We start from the raw sequence: 20,798 nt of genomic DNA, 5'->3' as shown, positions 1-20,798 counted from the left end.
TATATTTCTTGGTGTTCTTCTATGTTGTACTAAGTACTGTATCCGTATACATGTATTCTTTTTTTTTAATATTTTTTTAAAATTTTTATTTATTTATGATAGTCACAGAGAGATAGAGAGAGGCAGAGACACAGGCAGAGGGAGAAGCAGGCTCCATGCACCGGGAGCCCGATGTGGGATTCGATCCCCGGTCTCCAGGATCGCGCCCTGGGCCAAAGGCAGGCGCCAAACCGCTGCGCCACCCAGGGATCCCCGTATACATGTATTCTTAATGAAAGAGTATATGCATCTTCCTCTTTAGTAACAAACCCAACCCTTCCCACCTTGCTGGCTCCAGAGAGATCACCATCATGCTGAATTTTGTGTACCCTCCTTTGTAAAATATACTGTTACTACATATGCTTTCCCAATCAAGATATTACACTGCTATTTCTGAACCTACTAAAATATTATCACAGACTCTAAGTGGGCATCTGTACCTTTTAGCCCTAACAATGCATTTCTAAGAATCATCATTGCTGTCTAACATAGTTTACTGTGTCATTGCTTTTTTCCAAGGGCACAGAATTCATCTCAAGCTGATTTAGAATCCAGACCCAAGAATCACATTCTTCAAACTTAGAGGCAATGGAAATCTAAAGTTTTTAGAAACGTCTATGACCAAATTGTTGTTTTCCTGGAAAAGGATTAAAGGGTCACAAAAAATGGACCAATCCTGAGATAGAATTGAACTAACAGAAATACAATACCTGTAACCAACAGTCCAAGAATACCACTTATATCTCTGATCACAACTATATGTGATGTACTCATCCTATCCGGTACCATGTTTTAGAAGGGTCAATGAAAAAAGAAAAAGAGGGACAGCAGGACCATGAATAACAAGAAATAGGTGAAGGACCTGGAGATATTGTTGAGGCCTGAATTGTTAGTCTTCAACTATCTGAAAGCTGATCATAAGCAAGAGAGTGTCTATCTCTTCTGGCTATTTTCCTTGGAAAATTGAAGGAAAGTTTTGAAATTTAGAATGCAAGTGTATTCATCTAGAGAGGATTTATATTTGCTTTTCTTTTTTTTTAAAGATTTTATTTATTCATGAGAGACAGAGAGAGAGAGAGAAAGAGAGAGAGAGAGAGAGAGAGAAAGGCAGAGACACAGGGGGAGGGAGAAGCAGGCTCCATGCAGGGAGCCCGATGTGGGACTTGATCCCAGGACTCCAGGATCACACCCTCAGCCAAAGGCATTGCTAAACTGCTGAGCTACCCAGGGATCCCTATATTTGCTTCTCTAGACACTTAGGGGCCCTAACAAATCTAGGGTACTTTAAACCAAATTAACAGTTTGAAGGTATGTAAATTTGGGCTACAACTCCGTGCAAGGACTAACTTCTGGTTAAAACTTCAGAGAAAAAAAAAAAAAAAAGAAACTTCGGAGAAATCCTGTCCCTGCTCTGGTCTATATCCAGACACTTCTGGGGGCTGCGGTGAGGGACTCACCAACATAGTATAGACATGAGCTTTTGAAATTTCAGTTTAATGTTTCATATTAGATTATCCTGCTTGGTCAATAGGGAGCTTTAACCTTCTATTTTGAGTTTTGTGAGGCCCTGAAAACCAAAACTGAAAACCAAGTACACAAATGTCCTTAGAAAAAAAGTAATTTCACTGGTATCAGTCCTTTACTTATCAGGAATAACCTCTGGTTCTCTGCCTTCAATGGTGTCAGTCCTTTACTTACCAGGAATAACCTCTGGTTTTCTGCCTTCAATTATAGTTTGGCCTGGTAATTTTACAATTTATAAATAATTTATTTTAAGTGTGTGTATGAAATTATAGAGATGCAGATATCGACATAATGTACAGAAGACATTTCTGTCGAACTAATTCTCCAAAATCAACTGAGCTGTCTCAGGAAACAGCAAAGGGAGATCCCTTGTAGAAGTGCTCTAGAGAAAGTCTGATAATTACACATCAGGAAAGCTATATAGATGATCCAAGAATCAGAAATTTGATCAGTCTTTTTCAACTCTAAGTTACCATGATTATATCAAATACAAGAGAAGAAGCACGTTACAGTTACATAGGAGAAGTTATTGTACCAGCTTTCCCTGCATAGAGCAATTCATGGTAAGGAGGATTTATAATGACAGAAAATCAAGAGCAAGAGTTTCAGTCAGCCGACGGTGTCTTCAAAACATCTTATTTCATAAGAATGGCTGTTTACAGACTGTTTCCTTTGCTTGGCCTATTACCAAAACTACATAGAAAAACTCCTGTTGACTCACAAATGTATTTTGTATCTTGGGTGTCAAATAAATTATGTGTTGAAAACAAGTGTTTTAGGGTTGACTGCACACACTCATATCGATTTCCTTTAATATTTCATTCTTCAAAAACATATGAATAACAAGTTCATATGTTATTCACCTTCATATTCCCATTACCAGGCAAAACAATTGGCACTTAGTAGGTCCTCAGCAAATGTTCACTCAGGAGAACCCTAGGTTCCTCAGCTATAATACTCCAATTACATCTTCATTAGTCTCTAGGGAAAGTGGATAAAACCTACTTTGTGAGGCTGTTCTTCTGAAAGGTTTGCACAAAGTTGTTTTTACTTATTTATGCATCCACCCTCATCAGAAAAGAACACAAGAACCAAACACAACACTACTGAGTTGTGCATCTGTAGGGCAGTGTATATTCTGCATCCCTAAGAGTAGTTTCTTCGAGGATTACATTTTATTATTTTCAAACTGTAATTGTCATCCAAACTTGGTAAATAAGATCAAATTTAATTCAATTCCATACATGATAAGATTCTATGAAAAATAACTAAGAGCAGGTGGCTTTACACTCCAATTCAGAAATATCACTGTCCTATAGGGCTAATCAAGGATCTAATATTTAAAAGAGCCAAAATAATAAAAGTCTTACCTCCGCATGAGGAGTAGGTGGCAAAACTGAAGTCTCATTTTCAGTAACATTTCCAGTTGGCCCATTGTTTGGTGAGCTGGGGCCAGACCCTGGAGAACTGCTACTGACTGAGGATTCTGGAAAACATTGTGAAGCACAGATTCATGAAAACCATACAAGGATGAGCTTTACTTACATTCTAAACAATATATTGCCCCAAACATTGCTTTCCTCACCTATGGGAACAACAAGCACCATTTCAGTCCACAGTAAGGACTGTGCAAAATTATGAAACATTTCTGAATTCTCCTGCCACTTTTCCCCTTTGTTTTCACCATTAAAAATACAACACATTACTCCATAGTTTCTAGATAAGTAAGAACAGTTGGAGAACATTATAGGAGCTTTTGATGAGGCAAAATAAATAAATTAAAGTCATAGGCAGAAAATTCTTAAACGCATCTTTCTCACTGCCTTTCTATTTGTCTTACATTTTGATGAATCTGCTTTTTTTTTGCTGTGATTCTTTCTTATTTGCTTTTAACCAGAAAAATGCACCTTAAAAATACTTCAAGGAGCTTCTTTTCCCCCAGACTGCTAACTCCTGTCTTTCCTGGGTGACTAAATACTGATTTCTCATTAATGTCTCATTTTCATATCCTGTCTTCAAAAACAAAAACGAAAAAGTTATTTTTTTTGCATCTGCCTTGTCAGTTTAAAATCATATTATTTATATCTTAGCAATATGCAGACAGAAGTATTTCCTTATGGAGAAATCGCTGCAGTGGGCCTGAGAATTCAAGGCAACAAATAAATACTGCAAAAGGGTTCGACAGCATGGCACTGGACAAGTTCTGGAGGGGGACGTAGCAGCTGATTTTCTGGGAAAACTGAGGAAATCTCAGAAAAGAAATGAGATGGCAACTGGCTTGAAGAGAAGTAGTAGTTCTCGAAATGGAGACAGTGGAGAAGAAGGGAGTGCACGAGAAAGCACTGTAGGCACAGGGAGATACCGAGCCTTAGGATTTTTAAATAATGCGGCTTTGGTGGGAAAAGGGAGCAGAAAATTGAGGATCTTGTAAAAGAGGGAAATGGCGAATGGTTCCCAGGTCAATTCTTGGGAGGAGAGGGGGCTTAGGGTTTGGAAAAAGCATGTACTTGAACCTAGGAAACAGACAAGGGAGATGGAGAGGTGTAAGAAGAACAGCAATACCAATTTAACTGCTACATGATACCATGATTGGTCTCTGACTAGATAGTAAAAATAATTAGTATGAAGATCCAAACAGAGCTCATCCAAATTACATGAAAGCTGGCAGAGAAAGGAGGAGGAGCACAGGTAATAAAGCTGTCTTTCTGGTACTTTGGATCCTCCAAAGGCATTTAGATTAAGTACAACATACTAGTTTAAAAAAACCTACAAAAGTGTCCACAAGTCCCAGCTCACTGACCAAAGATGTGCATTTAATAAACACAAAAGTCTCTCTTTGAATATACATTATTTCCTCAGATTAAAGGGGGAGTCATTATCTTTCAACATCAGGGAAAGAACAATATGGTGTTTCAAAACTCAAGAAACTTGAGTAAAACTCCAGTAAATCATAACTCCTTTCAGTTATAAATCATCATTACCCAGGTAGGTATTAACCCAAATCCCCATGCAAGTTAGCAAGTGACTGTGGGGAAAAAGTTATGATCAAGAAGAGATTAATAGGAAAATAGAAAAGAACATTGGGATAAATAAATAAGACCTTAGTCAGATTCTAACAAACAAACAAAAACAAACAACAAAAGCAAAGCAATGTATATGGCTTTCTATTTTCTTCAGGCTTTCCTGTTATGAGGGAGTGTACTCTCTCCAATTAGAAAAATCACATATCTATTTACATTAGACAGTTGATATGTTCATCTTCTTTACATTCTTTAAAATGGATTCAGTCCCCAAATCCCCAATCCCACCAAGTACCTCTATCATGAAAACCTGAGTAAGATTTGTATTTACTTAAGTACAAATCTTTGTTTTGAAAAACAAGTCTTCGGCTCTGAATTTAGAATTGATCCAAACTAGTGATTATATTTGATATTGAAAAATAAATATAAACTTCAGTAAAGCAATACTTATTTATCTATTTCGTGTTCCTCATCTGTTAAGGAAAAATGCTCCAACCATTACTTTTCTTCAGATAAACACTTCAATTTGTCAGGAATGAATAGGAGACTACATACTTATTTTTTTCCTAAATAACCTGTAAAACTACCAAGTTGCATTAGTATTCTGTACTTTCCCTCTTCCACCCCCACAATTCTCTTCCCTTTTGTCTCCTCAAAGTAGGCACTAGCATGGCCACAGGAGATAGAGAAAACAAATAATTTTGAAAAACTATTATCCTTACCTGCTAACAATAAGACCTGATCTTGGAGAAATAATAATAATTGACTACATTAGTACAAGCACAATCTTCCTTGAGAATGGAAGGAAATGGTTGCAGATTTCCACTTCTTTATGGATGCAACCAAAAGAAACGATCAACTATAATGCATATAGTTCCAAGTAGGTACTCAATAAACAGTAGTCAGTATTATTACTTTGGCTAGTCTTTTTGGTTCTTATATCCCTCGGTCTTCTCTAATTTCAGACCAGGTACAACTGGGACTAGAAAGCTTTGTAAGACATCAGGTTGAATTTCCTAACCTGTTCACCCCACCACTAACCAGGCAGCTAAAAAAATAAGAACTCTTCCATTTGAGACTAGTGAAAATGACAGTTTCTTTCCCTTCCTAAAAGGCAATATATCCCCCTCCTGCCATAAGTCCCAGTTCACTAGTAAACACATAAAGTCATTTATGAGTTCTGTAAATTTGTTGAAAAGTCAAGGTTTTGCTGTTCCACATAGTTTAATTTTCCCAGATGTATTTTGTACATTCATGTCTGAATATGGGGGAAGTGTTCTTCTTGGACCTCCCTCTGCTCATTGCTGATCAAATTTCATTAAAAGTTATACTCTTCTGGTTGGCATTCCTAAAACGGACTGCCTGTTTCTGAAAAGATTAAGGTGAGCTTTGGCGTTCCCTAGTTATGCCTAGATTGACACACAGTTCTGTTTTTCATTCATTTCCTGTTTGACACAGTTGGTGAATGCATGGCAAGGTTTACTGAGCTACTTGTGAATTTTCAATATAATTTCCTTTCAAGACATGTTTCTCCTCATATAACTTTTAATATGCAACAGCCATATTTACTCTACGCTATTTATTTTCATTCCTCCTACCGGCATTTTTTAGTGTATGTCTGCACAGTCCTCAATTACCTGTCACCTCAAACATTCGCTTCTTGAATGAAGTGACAACATTTCCATCCTTCCGCCTGAGTAAGGGGCTGCTTCTCCTCTCTGCCACTTTCTGTTTTAACCTGGACCGCACCTTCAAGTTGGGCTCAGAGGCTGGGGATTGAGACAAAGAAAATAGATAAAAATTAAAAAATAGAGAGCCAGTTGCTCCTGCGTATAAAAAAACGGCTCACTCTCTTCTTGGTTCCTTCTCAGCTCAAATTAAAATTCCAAGCATGTCAATAAGGCATTAGCTCTAAATGAATTAAACAGACAAATATAGTAATTATTTTTTATGAAATGTGCAAAATGCTTTTCTATTTCTTTAAAGGTAAAGCAAAAAAAGTAAAAATAGAAGTTTTCTACTTATTTTATCTGACAGAACTGGGATTGCTGGGAAGTTTTAATCACTAAATACGTTTGGGTCAGAGTAAGATTTATTATGCGTCATTGTCAGCTCTCTTAATTCTCTCCAGGGTGAAACTCAATACCCACAAAAACAGTACCCTAATGTGATTTTAGAGACTCTGGCCTGACTTCTGGTAATAAGAGGACACCTCTGTAGCATATAATTTACGTCTAATTCTGACTCCTGGAGTATTTCTTTGTCGGTAGTCTCTAACCTGAAATCCTGAGAAAATATACTCAGTATCATAACACCAAACCAAGTAGAGTCACTATGAATAAGAAAGGGTGGTCAGATCTTAGAATTGGAAGTTCAGAGTAAGGTTCTATGTTCCAAGGTACAAATGTACATTATTCATACATATGTTACTATTTCTTTGCTTAAACGATTCTCTCTAAATAGTGATGCTCTATAATTTAGATATTATGGATTAGGTTTCTACATAATTATACTCTAAAAGAATGGGAACATTAGACTGAGTCCCTATGTAATTCAAACCAGAGATGATGATGATGATGATGATGATGATGATGATGATGATGGCGGGGGTGGGATGAGGGAAAGGGGGTTTCCAATGACAACTAGAATTCACAGAGTAGTTTCTATGTCCACTACTATTCTAAATGCTTTTTTCAAGATTAACTCATTTAACCATAAAAAAATCTATCTGGGTCAGATTCTATTTATACCTTGATTATAACGAGGAAACCAACACACAGCCAGTGTAAGTAACTTGCCCAAGGTCTCATAGGTCAAAAGGGAGGACACCATGATCTATACCTAGATAATCTAGCTCAAGTCCAATCTTCTAAATACTGAAAATATTGCTCCTCCATCTCTCCTCACGTATGAACACCATAACAATTATAAACCATTTCCCAAAGTTCTACTAATCATCCATATCAGACACAATGTTATGATGCAGTTAGAAGTTCTGATCAGTGAAAATGTTTCCTTTGAAGGCATTTTCTGTTTTTGCCTGACTGCAAAGGGTCTCAAAGTAGAACTTACAATGTTTTCTTCCTTTCTTTCTCCTTCTTGCTTGTTTTTATGTTTAGATTTCAACTATCCATACCTTAGTGTTGCCTTTGTTCTTTTTTGTTTCCCTTCTCTTACCTGAGACTGAGAATCCCTGCATGCTAGGCTTGAAATAGGAACTTGAAAGAAATAAGTCATTACGAAAGATAAAACAAGTTAATTTTTTGGTGTTTTATGGTTGAAAATATTGAGAACATGAAAAGGGGCAGCTGGAAAGCATTGTACGGTGAAAGAGGGAGTGGGCAGAAACCAAGTCTTAAGAACAAGCAGCTCAGTGTGTGGAGCCCTGCACTTCCGCCCCCCGCCCCCTAACTTTGAGGCAAAGACCAGAAGCAGTTTGGGCAAAGCACTGAAGATCTTCCAGATCTTCCAGGAGTGTCAACCCACTTGAACTTAGTGGGGAAGTCTGAATCTGAATCACTAGCATCCGATTTGCCTGGGATGAAAGGGAGAAATGGAACTGTATTAATTCACTTAGATTTGATTCTCCACACATATTTATTTTAAAATTCCTTTAGAAGCACCAGTTTTCATCTCTACAAAAAGCTGTCAGTAAATATAATCATCTGAAACCCAGCATGGAAGAAACAAGGAATCCCTATGCGCTAACTATATTTGTTTCCACTGTAGCCTCGCTTATGACCAGAAGATAAAAATCACAAATTCGTAGACTTTGTTCTAGATGGGCCTTTGCGATGAATTTAAAGTAATAAATGGTACTGACTGGCTGTCCAGAGGAAGTAGATCAATTGGTTAGTCACTAAAAGATGGAGTAGAAAGTGCACTTGTTTTCTGGAATCAAGCCCTGAGCCAAAGGTAGACTCTCAACCACTAAGCCACCCAGGCATCCCTAACACCTTCTTTATTTTAGAGTTATGGCCACCTGATTACATACCTGAAAATAACTGTGAACACCTGGGTGAATGCAAAAGGGAAGAAAAGGTTTATGGAATTTTAATTATTGCTATTCCCACTAGGGTTGTACAGCTAGGAGGGACAGAGCCAGGACTGGGCCCCACATCCCCTGATTCTCAGTCCAGTCCTCCTCTCTTTCTCACACATTGCACCAGCTGGGGCCAAGTTTCTGCAATCAAGACAAAAATGTGCCAAAAGCTTGGAAAAACAGCATATGCCATTTAAACATTCTACATGAAACCTAGAATTCCATAAGCTTTTTAGGAAAAAATGACTTTTCAGGTCAGTACATAGCTTTCATTCCTACATTTGTCTGTATGAGAATGGGCTGGATATACAGTTCTTAAATTTTTTTCAAAGGTCAACACAAAATAAGTGAACACCAGACTAGGAATGAGAACTGAGTTCTGGCCTTGTATCTATCAAGCTACTAAAATCAATAACCTTGAATAATTCATTGTCTCACTGAATGTCGGTTCACTTATGCAAATTAGCTACAGATTACTAGTAGTTCCTGGAGTATGTCGGTTTTGGTTGAATTAGTTTATTTTAAAATTCCTTTAGAAGCACCAGTTTTCGTCTCTACAAAAAGCTGTCAGTAAATATAATCATCTGAAACCCAGCATGGAAGAAACAAGGAATCCCTATGCGCTAACTATATTTGTTTCCACTGTAGCCTCGCTTATGACCAGAAGATAAAAATCACAAATTCGTAGACTTTGTTCTAGATGGGCCTTTGCGATGAATTTAAAGTAATAAATGGTACTGACTGGCTGTCAGCTGACCTTTCTCAGACAAGCTGCCTCCCACCTCCCTGGTCGGAGAGAAGAGACTTCCTTTGCATCCCCACTGAGTCCTGGGCTAGGCATGACCTCAGCCCTTCTCAGAGAGCCATCATCACCAGCTTACTTGCCTGTCTTCCCTACAGGACTAAGTTTCTTGAGGGTAAGACCATCTGACAGAATCCAGCAAAGCTCCTAGCTCATATTAGTCCAACAAAATGCTTGTCTCCAGCCTTTGGACAGAACCCACTGTGGCCCAGTAATCATCTGAAGGTAACCACGCTTGTCAGAGCTCTCAGTGGCAAGTAGCTTAAGCAAAAAATACTCAAAAAATGAACGAACTACCCCACTACCAAGAAGTCTGGAAAAGGAATGTAATTATGGTGAGGCCCAGGCCTCAGGCAATGCTCTCAAGCACTCCCCTCTTCCTAGGCCCTGCTCTGTTTTATTATTCCATGTCATTTTTAGGCAGATTTTCCCACAGGCAGGAAAACAGCTACAATGACTTCACATTCTCACTGAGCCGCCCAGAGGAAAGAAGCTCCAGTTAAAGTCTTGGGTTGGGTCTCATGGAGCCAGTTTTGATCATTGTGCTCATCCCTGAACTACTCACTGGGTTTAGAGGTTGGAATATGCCAAATGGCCAGGACTAGACACTTGAACCTAGGTCACACTGTTTATGGAAAAAGTGAGCCACAGACACAGCATAGGCCAAACAACTGAGGACCAATCAGCGGCCCTGAAGAAAAACTGCCAGGTGGAACCTTGGACAGATGGCCAGCCCTGCCACTCCCCTGCCTCTTTCTCACTCCTTCCCCATCCCGGCACCACACCCTCTCTCACTACCCCATTGCCTGCCAGCTGTTCTCTCTCTAGAGGCTTCTCCAAGGTTCCAGCTTTCCTAGCACTCCAGGAATATTATTTCCTCTCCTTACTTTCTCCACACTAGGGATAGGAATGGCTTCTCACTATTGCTATTTTCTGGGTGTCTCAACATCCCTAAGCAGTCTCACGTTTCCTTTCTAAAAAGCCTATGGCCGATATTGTGTAGGTTCTATTTCCTAGCAAGACTCTGACTCACAAAGTCCCACATTTTGCAAAGTTATTGTAGAATCAAGTAAAATAATGGGATAAACCAGTGGTTCTCAGGGAAGATTTTGACTCCAGAAGACAATTGGCAGTGTCTAGAGACATTTTTGATGGTCAGTTATAGTGTAAAGCTATTGGAATCTAGTGGGTAGAAGCCCAGAGATGCTGCTAAACATCTTATAATGCACAGGGCAATCCCCACAACCAAGAATTATCTGAACTCAAATGTCAGTATTGTTAAGTGAGAGAAACCCTGGGGTTACTAATTAGTAAATGGCAATTTCTAATGACTGCTAAACGGAGATGAGCAAAGGAGGCAATACTATCTGATAGCAATTCTCAGTGAGGATGTAGAAGAAGAAAATAAAGAAAAGATTATCAGAAATTAGGGAGAACTATAGGTTGCTTGAAAATATTCAATATTTTGATACATTGTATACTTAGAAATTTATTTGAAAACCTTTTTAAAAGATTTATTTGATAGAGAGAGAGCACAAGCAGGGGGAGAGATAGAAGGAGAGGGAGACAAAATCTTCAGGTAGACTCCCAACTGAGTGTTGAAGCCCAATGCAGGGCTCAATCCCGAGACCCTGAGACCATGACCTGAGCCAAAATCTAGAGTCAGATGCTCAATCAACTGAGTCAGCCAGGTGCCCCCATTTGAAAATATTTTTTAATACCACTGGCATTTCTAAAGAAAGCAAAATAAATCAACTTTATGCAGAAAGATGTAATTCTTAGTTTTCGGAAGGATTTGAGGCATTGTGGTATTTTTTTAATCTTTTTTCAGTTGAGGACATAGCTTTTTAAAAACTAGGAATCATTAATATTTTATAAGTGCAACAGAAGTTTATTTTTTTTTCAAAATATAAAATACACAACTTTTCTCAGTAAAGAACTATATCTACAAGTTCTAGTAAAAACTTTTGTCTGTATTTCAACACTGGTCTGAGCCACCAGAGGCATTTGTATCTCAGTGGTAAGGGCAAAAGATGGAATGATAGATAACCATCATTTAGTCCATGAAATGCTTTATAAACTCACTCCTAATATTTCAGAAGCCCACACACCAAAGCTCAGCATGATATATACCCAAGGAGTAGAATTAATGACCTATTGTGCTGACTCAGTTTTCAGTTAGAGTTAATTCCATTTTTAATGCTCTGGTCTCCCCAAAGGCTGAAGATTTCCATTCCAGTGATTTACTAATGGGATGCTAATCCTCAAGAGACCAGATAGAGATCACTAACTGGGGAGACATTCTGCTTGTATCTCAATGTATTTCATGCCTAGTTGCACTAATTGCCTTTCTATTTTTACCCCACACCCATCACTCTCTACATCTCAATTAATCACAGAAACAGAAGGCAAGCTTTTTAGTGTGTGTGCCCATCTGAATGCATTTGTCTGCTGAGATGAAAACCTTGCATGAAAAATTCATTATCATTATTTAAATGAAAACAATGAATATTAAAATCAAGAGGACAGACCTGAAAGCTTTTGCTCTTTTTCACTTAAGCAAAATTAAGAAGGGAACAAAAGGAAACAGAAAACATGTGCAAGATGTCTCTCGAGCTTAATGTCTCAAATCTCTCTTTTCTTCCTAATCTCCATGTGCAGAATGAACTTAGGTGTGGTAGGGTATGAGAACAAACAATGGGAAAGAAATAGAGTTAGGTAGAGAAGCACAGGTTAAAAAATTAGGATTCCAACAGTAAGTGACAAGGCCCAGACTTTGCATTTCACTGAGAGATTGGTGTGAGTGTGGGGGTCATTTCTGCACACTACACACACCCACACCCACACATACACACACACAAAAAGTATTTTTTGGAGAAGTATAATTCCCCAACACAAAAAGACCAGACTCAGATTTCAATGCTAACTTTTCATGTACTAACTGCAATCCCGGGTGAGTTGTTTGACCTCCGTGAATCATTTTATCATCTATTACAGAGCAGTAATGATGCCTACCATAGATATATCACAGTGGAAAATTAAAGGGGTGGAAGAAAGTACTTAGCTCATGGATGGCTATCACAAAAGAAGTCACTGAATAGATAGATGTTGAATAGATGAATGTTTTAGGTAGTCTATATGTAAGACTAAGGAATTTAGATCAAAACAAAACAAAACAAAAAAAAAGTAGAAAGAGAACTATAACTGTTTCACTGCCTTTGCCTAGTGCAATGTTACTTATATAAACAACAACAAAAATAGCAATAGCCCTCTTCTGATCTTTTACTCAGTGTATTTTAAATCCTTTTTTAAAAAAAGATTTTATTTATTTATTCATGAGAGACATACACAGAGAGAGAGAGAGAGAGAGAGAGAGAGAGAGAGAGAGGCAGAGACACAGGCAGAGGGAAAAGCAGACTCCATGTGGGGAACCCGATGTGCGACTCAATCCCAGGTCCCCAGGATCATACCCTGGGCTGCAGGCGGCGCTAAACCGCTGTGCCACTGGGCCTGCCCTAAAATCCTTTTTTGTTGGTAATTGACTCTATGTACTTTCCTTAGTGAGTAATTTTTTTTAACTTACCTGTTTATTATCTATTTAGTTTTCTGTCTTAAATATGTTACCTTCTACTAAGAATGACTGCCTACTGTGTGCATTTTGTCTCTGTTCACTTTTTTTTTAAAGATTTTATTTATTTATTCATGAGAGAGAGGGGGAGAAAGAGAGGCAGAGATACAGGCAAAGGGAGAAGCAGGCTCCATGCAGGGAGCCTGAAATGGGACTCGATCCTGGAACTCCAGGATCACACCCTGAGCTGAAGACAGACACTCAACCACTGAGCTACCCAGGTGTCCCTTTGTTTACTTTTAATCCTAAATTATGAATATTCTTTACACGAATAACTTTGACAAAAATTCAATATCACATATCATAGTATATAGAAGTTCTTCATTCTCATTGGAAATTAACATAAAGACAAAAAGAATACACTGCTATTGAGTAATGGTCAAGCATACTATTAATTAAGATAATTCATGATCAATCAAAATTCATTGATTAATAAATGGGTCTTTATACTAATGAATATTTGAGTTATTCAACAATTTTACCTGCAGTGCACATTTAGTACTATAATCACAAGTGAAGGTGAGGGTTCTATTGACAACTTCAGATCCCTTCTCTGGCATTGTCATTCTTCCTTGCTATACCAGATATCTGTGGATTTGTCCACCCAGCCCCTCTCTCTCCTGGATTTCTCCTGCTCTTTCCCACCCACAGGGCTACCTAGGGGCTGCCAAATTCCAACATCCTGTCACTTGGAACCAACCACGTAAAATCTGTCATTCATTCACTTTTTTCTGACTGTCCTTTAGGGAGATTAGGTTTCCTGCCTGAGTCACTTCTTCCTTTCAGGCTAGCTCTGTAGGAATCCATGCCATGTGTGAACTGTTCAATTAAGCAATCATTACAATTAAGAAAAGATACTTTCGGGACACAGAAACCTCTCTAATCTAGTTGATCTAAAGATATAGGTTACTCTAATTAAAACTTTTCATAATTAGAAAAAGGCTATGTGTTTTCAAAATTAGCATTTAGAATAATACTATAAATCTAACACAACTTATGTTTTTTATTTGGCTCAGATAATACAGATCCTTAATGTTATGAGTCAGATTTTGTTTTGGTATCAGGGAGCAACATTTCTAATCTAACTCTAATTATAACCATTTAATAATATGTAATTCATTTATACAAGTCTAAAAAAATCATTTCTTTGGTAATTTTAGCTTCTAGTAACTAGCTACATTTATGGTAATTTATGAATGCAATTTCCTGAAGAAATTATAATGCTATTCTTTTTGATTCAGAAATAGTTTGCAGACATCTATCCATCTTCTTATTGAGAATATGCCAAATATATCTATTTATTACAAAGGATTATTCTTTTTCAAAAAGCATATTGGTAAACATTACTCACATTACTCAGTTTACAGTGTGGTTTTCTGAAGTGTTCATTTTATAACATATATTGCTATCTTCTGATTATGTAGATCATATATGTTCAAAACTTTTGAAATGGAACAAATTGAGTTTAGCCTGCTAACATGTTTAAACTTTTGTGCTTTGTACACAAAAGTATTTATTTGAAAATGAGAATCAAATTACATTTATGATTGTATACCATTTGTTCACTTAATAATGTATGTGGAGTCATTTCACAGGCAATTATATATTCTCTAATGATTCCACTAGGGCCACCAGGGTGGCTCAGTTGATTAAGTGTCTGCCTTTGGCTCACATCATGATCTCAGGGTTCTGGGATGGAGCCTTGGGTCATGCTTTCCGATCAGAGGTAGTCTGCTTATTATCCTTTTCCCTCTGTTCCTCCCCTCTCCCCTGCTCATGCTCTGTCTCTCTCTAATAAATAAAAATCTTAAAAAAGAGTTTAAAAATAAAATGATCCCATTTATTTTGTTTTATTTTATTTTATTTATTTATTTATTTTTTAATTCTGTTTTCACTTAAAAATCTATTATGAATCTTTTCCCAAGCAGTTGTATATTCTTTTAAAAAACACATTATATGGATATACCATATATTATTTAGCCACATTTACATGGGAGTATACAATATTTTATTTAAATATTTGATAACTAGACATTTAGGGGATCTACAGTGCTGCTCAGAAAGGTAGCACAGTGGCACCATCATTATGAATCTATATGTGCATTTGTGGAGTATTTCCTCCCATCATTTGACATGGGAATTTAATTCTTAGGTTCCTCATAACTGAAAACAACCACAACCACCTTGATATGATTAGAAAAGTGCAAATGGGCATACAGGGCAGAGAGTATTATCAAGCCCTAGGGAGCAGCTCGGAGCAGCATGGGAAAACAATATACAGAGGTCCTAGATAACAGGAATGTGGTCTAGAATGGGAAGGTTCTTAGCTCTGGGTAAGCCTTTTCCCTTAGTGTTTATGGATGCTTCATTTGTGAGCCAGAGCAGGCACTTCTAAAGCTCAAAGGCCCATGACAGGACACTCAGTTTCCTCTATCTAAGAGCAGTACTCCATGCTGAATCCTAAACCCTTTTTCATACCATTTTTCATCAAAGTGCCTGGTGCTCAGCTGGCTTAGCACTTAGTAGAAATTCACTGAATGAATAAATGGATATACAGATTGCTGCTCAATGGTAGTTTTATTTATTTGTTTTTTGATACTAAAACAAACAGAGGAGGAAATAACAATTTTCTTTGAATTTTTAGGACACTTGAAGTACAATGCCCATTTTTAACATGCTTTAATCAAACAATATGATTCTGGTCAGAAACAAATTATACTGTTATAAAACATTTCATCACTTTTTATAGTTAAAATGAAATCTTTCTGTTCAATTGGTTCCATTGTTAATGGCATTTAATTAAGAGCTGCTGAATAATAATACTGAGAACCTAGGCTGCAAGTTCCATGAGGGTTGGGAATGGGTCTAGTTCTGTCTCATTGCTTACTCAGCACTTCTGCTATACCTACTACATAGAATAAATCCATGAGTTACTGAATGTGAATGTGAAAAAGGGTGTGTTAAGTGCTGAGGCAACTACTTAAACGATATAATAGAAAGCCTTTGTCTTCCAGGTATTCATGTTCTTGCAAAAATGAATGATAGACTAATGATGATCAATGCCATGTGATAAGTATACTTAGCAGCATACTTATATAAGTATATACTTATATACTTAGCAGTATACTTATACAGCAGCGTTGTGACTGAAAGGCAGGGTGGGGAAACTGGGTGCTAAATGAGACTCTGACAGGCAGAGGTGGGAGGCAACCTCATCCATGGGGAAGTGAGGGCAAATTCAAAGAATAAAGATTAAATATGCTAACAAGGTGGGGAAGGGATACTGAAAGGAAGATAAGGCTTTAAAGAAATGTCGAGCAAAATTTAGCAAAATTATGCAATACTAAGAGAGGCTATTCAATGTGTATCTTCAAACTCCCTCTCTGTATGTCTCCTTAGCACGTGGACATGCTCGCATCTTTCCCATTCAAATAAAAATAAACCCTCCTGAGATACAAATATTATTAGCTACTCTCTGCATTTATACTTTAATTCACAGTCAAGTTTTTTTTTTCTAAAGTAGCCTTACACTTGCCACCACCACTTCCTAACCTCAAACCACTGCAATATGGCTCTAACCCCTCACTGTTTCACTGAAATTACTCTACCACACATAGTGCTCAGAACAGTAAATGTAATAATTTTGTGTCTATTCTCAGTACATAGCAACTACAGAGACTCATGGTGAGTCTCAATAAACAGTTGCTGAACGAATAAATGCATGCTTGCATATATCCAAGCATGAAAGAAAACTTAATTAAAGACTGCGTTTCAAGTGATGTTGAGAAGAGAACTAGTTGAACTTCAACTTTTCTAATTTCTAAGCGTTTCTTGACACTGAATGTTATGGCAAGAGGTCTTATAGATCAGATGCAGAATGCAGAAGGAATTTCATTTTTCTGGCAAGTACCAAAAATAACATGTTTTGGATTCAAGGAATCAAACAATACTTTCTTTTATATGTTTTAATTTTTTCAAGTATAAAATATTTACCTAAGTAAAGAGCAAGTTTGGAAATCTGTATTTTGAAAATACAACAACATATTGAATTGTCATTTCAATAAAACAAGCTAGATTAGGAGCATATTCAGTCTTCTTCAATCCCGTTTCTAATAAAGTCTTCCTTCTGAACTAGTATTTCACAATTTAAATAATGTTCTACTTTTGGGGGCATCTGAATTTATAAATATATTTATATCTTTTTTATTAAAGGCATCCTTAGTTCTAAAATTCTATCTACATTTATAAACAAAAATTCAGAATTTATCATTCAATTCTGCTAATAATCTTTCAGTAATGAGCTAATTTCTGTCTATGCATGAAAAAGATTATACCATTTACTTTACAGTTTTATTTACTTCCTTATTAGATATATCTTTTATACTATTTTAAATAGAAGTGTTATGAAGAGTAATTTTATTTGTGATGTAAAGCTTTTCAACATACTTTCTACCCAGACACTTCCTAAGAGCTACATGTGTAAACATAGATGTGAACTAATATAATGACAGGGTGAGGACGTCTTAGGAGGTGAGATCTGCACTGGAGCAGCCCAGTATTTGATAAGGACACCATTTCTCAAAAAAAATCCACCATCTAGTCAGGACTATATGGCCCAGAAATTAATACCTACCACCTAATAACTCCCTGGGGATCACCATAAATCTAACCTTTTTAATACTTATTTGTGCTCAGTATGAACCTTACTTGGTCACATTCATAAGAGGCTGGTGTTGTTTCCCAGTCCTGACTCTGCCACTAATGGTGTGATTGGGTCAAGTATTGTTCGATGTCTCTATGCTTCAATTTTCATGCCTGCAAATGTGGACAATAATATTCATTCCTTTGACTTTTAAGAGTTCAGAAGTATTGAAGAGAATGATATGCAGTAAATATAGTAAAATCACTGTCTAACCTTAAATGCTGTAACCCTTATTTTCTTTATATATATGGCTTTAAACTTTTTGTCTCTGATGTTTGCCTGAAAATTTTCAGTTTATTCCCATAAAACTATTAAACCATTGTCTAGCTTGTTACTTCATTTGTTTTGTTTTCTTCTGTTTTACCCAGTTTATAGCCATCCAAAAGCAGTCACTCAGTCTCTTTCTTACAAAATATTACTGTCAATTAAACTCTTAAAAATTTGGGGCACCTGAGTGGCTCAGTGGTTGAGTATCTGCCTTTGGCTCAGGTCATGATCCCCACAGGGAGCCTGCTTCTCCTTCTGCCTGTGTCTCTGCCTCAGTGTGTTGCTCATGAATAAATAAATAAAATATTTAAAAAAAACATTAAATTCTTAAAAATCCTTTCATAATCTTCCTATACTTCTGAATCCCTAAAGAGATATATACTAGCTCCTATTTTACTCTATACTCTTATTTATTCTTCTAAGATAAATTTATTCAGTGCCTATTATGAGCTCTCTGAAGATGCTTGGTATTTAACAGTAAACTAGCCATAGATACTATCCTGAAAGATTTCTCACCTAAGTAGAGAACATTAATTTTAATATAGACATATACACACAAAGATATGTGCAGGTGTATTTGGGCATATTTTTGGAATAAGGTATGTAGTGAGTATTTAGGGTAGCCTGGTGGGTGACAGGTACCAAGAGAAGTTTCACAGAGGGGAAGTATGTGTCAGCTGAGCATTTACAAAAAAAGTAAGAACTATTCAAGCATACGCTTTAGGAAAAGCAATGACCATTTGGAAAATCAGCTGTGAATGGCTTTCATGAGTGTGAAACAGAGTTTTTTATGGGATTGCAACTTGTTTAGTACTGTTGGGGCAAGCCATATGAGAAGGTAGAGCAGGGACAGGTTAAGAGAGAAGGTTAGGGCAGGAGGGTAGAAGGGAGGAGAAAGGGTGTGAATGCCACGTAAGTACTTCGGCCGTGAAGATGACAGAAGAGGTGTTACATGATTCTTAAGTAGGAGGGGAAGGCGACTAGATTTAAAATTTAGAAAGATGGAAGGTGGACTGGACAAGAGTATGCTGGAGTCAGAGAATGGTCAATAACCGGAATGGGCAATGAACTAAATGGGTATTGAGCTGCAACAGAAGGCATGATGAGAAAGTGGAGGCTTAAGAGCAAGTGATGGCAGAAGAATCCCTGATGAGATAAAGGAGAACCAGCTGCCCAGGGCGCCTCCAGCTTTCTGGATGAGGTCACTATGCAGAAGGTGGTTCCAATTAGTCTCCTCCAGCAGTCACATTGTTCAGTTTAGCTTAAGTGGCTTCCTGGTCCATCTTGTCATTCATATATATATATATATATATATATATATATATATATATATATATATATAATTTATTACTACTATATATAGTAGTAATATATACTATATATATAATTAATTACTACTTAATTATATATAATTAATATATATATAATATAATTACTACTTCTTGGAACTGTTATCTATTTCAATATAATTTCGAGTCTTTATGTGCAGTCACTAGTATATGCGGCCCTTCAAAACCCCTGGGACACAGCCAGTTGCCATGGATCAACAGCACCAGAAGAAATGGTCAGCACTGACTTCTGATCCACAGGAGTTTGTCTTTCACTCAGCTCAAGTGCTACCTTGCTTCCTGTTCTTTCCCTGTTTCAAAACCTTCCAAGTTACTGGGGCAGGTCTTGTTATTAATTACTTCCCTTTGTAGATTATGATTTTGTGAACTTTATGATTTGGGAATGTTCTTGGTAATTCACTTCTGCCTCAATGGAATTCACAGCTTTATTATCTTTATTACAGATTTTTTTTTGGAATACATATTTATAAGAAAACACTCTTATCCATTTCAGACTGATGTAAAAGGCAGTATTTTGCCTCTGTATATATATATATGTATATATATATACATATATATACATATATATATTTTAAGATTTTATTGATAAGAGACACAGAGACATAGGAAGGAGAAGCACCTGTGGGAGTCCGTTGTGGGACTCGATCCTAGGACCCTGGGATTATGCCCTGAGCCAAAGGCAGACACTCAACCACTGAGCCACCCAGGTGCCCCTTGCCTCTGGATATACTAAGGTCGTCTCAGAATCTTGGGGCCCTAGACAAAAGGCCCTTGTCACCACTAGACAAACCTTTAGTTAAACATCTTCTTTTAGCCAATATTCTCTGGATGACTATCTGGATAAATTGGTGAAGAAGTAGTAAGTCAAAAGATTCTGTACCAAACATCATCCTAATAAATACTCTATGTTAGTTGTGGTGGGCAGAATAATGCCCCCTTGGTCAAGTTATCTATGTCCTATTCTCCAGAAATTGTGATTGTTACTTCACATGGTAAAAAAGAATTTAGGTGGCAGATGGACTTTAGGTTGCTAATCAGCTCATTTAACAAGAAGGAGATTATCCAGGTGGGCCCAGGATGATCACAAGTGTCTTTTGAAAGAAAAACAAAACAAAACAAACAAAAAACAAAAAGAGAGGCAGAAGAGTGAATGCCAGAGCTATGCAGTCACTGCTGGCTTTGAAGATGGAAGTGGGCCTCAAGCCAGAGAATGCAGGCAGCCCCCAGAAGCTGGAAACAGCAAAGAGATGGAATTGCCCCTAGAGCCTCCAGAAAGGAACATAGCCCTGCTGACACCCAGAGATATCCATTTAGGACTTCTGACCTGTAGTACAGTGAGAGCATAAATATGTGCGTTTTAAGCAACTAAGTTTACAATAATTTATTATAGGAGCCATAGGAAGCCAATACAGCAGTCTAATGAAT

General features: G+C 37.3%; 1 protein-coding gene across 5 annotated transcripts in view; it reads right to left on the bottom strand.

Moving 5' to 3' along the window:
• HDAC9 (histone deacetylase 9) overlaps positions 1–20,798 on the bottom strand; it is a 927,702-nt gene that overhangs the window by 399,533 nt on the left and 507,371 nt on the right. For 4 of the 5 annotated variants that reach the window (XR_005983513.1, XR_005983514.1, XM_041727864.1 and 1 more), the window contains 2 exons: positions 6,221–6,352; positions 2,934–3,049 (listed from right to left, as the gene is read on the bottom strand). Coding sequence is in view for 3 of the 5 variants with exons in the window: in XM_041727864.1 (XP_041583798.1) it covers positions 2,934–3,049; positions 6,221–6,352 (248 nt within the window). In the remaining 2 variants the exon portion in view is untranslated. The remainder of the gene's footprint in view (positions 1–2,933; positions 3,050–6,220; positions 6,353–20,798) is intronic. The other variant, XM_041727865.1, reaches the window with a different exon arrangement.

Source organism: Vulpes lagopus, chromosome 13 (assembly GCF_018345385.1).
Source record: "Vulpes lagopus strain Blue_001 chromosome 13, ASM1834538v1, whole genome shotgun sequence".
NCBI classification, from domain to species: domain Eukaryota; kingdom Metazoa; phylum Chordata; class Mammalia; order Carnivora; family Canidae; genus Vulpes; species Vulpes lagopus.
Note: the sequence above shows the minus strand (reverse complement) of the source record. Positions and strands in the feature narration are given on the sequence as shown.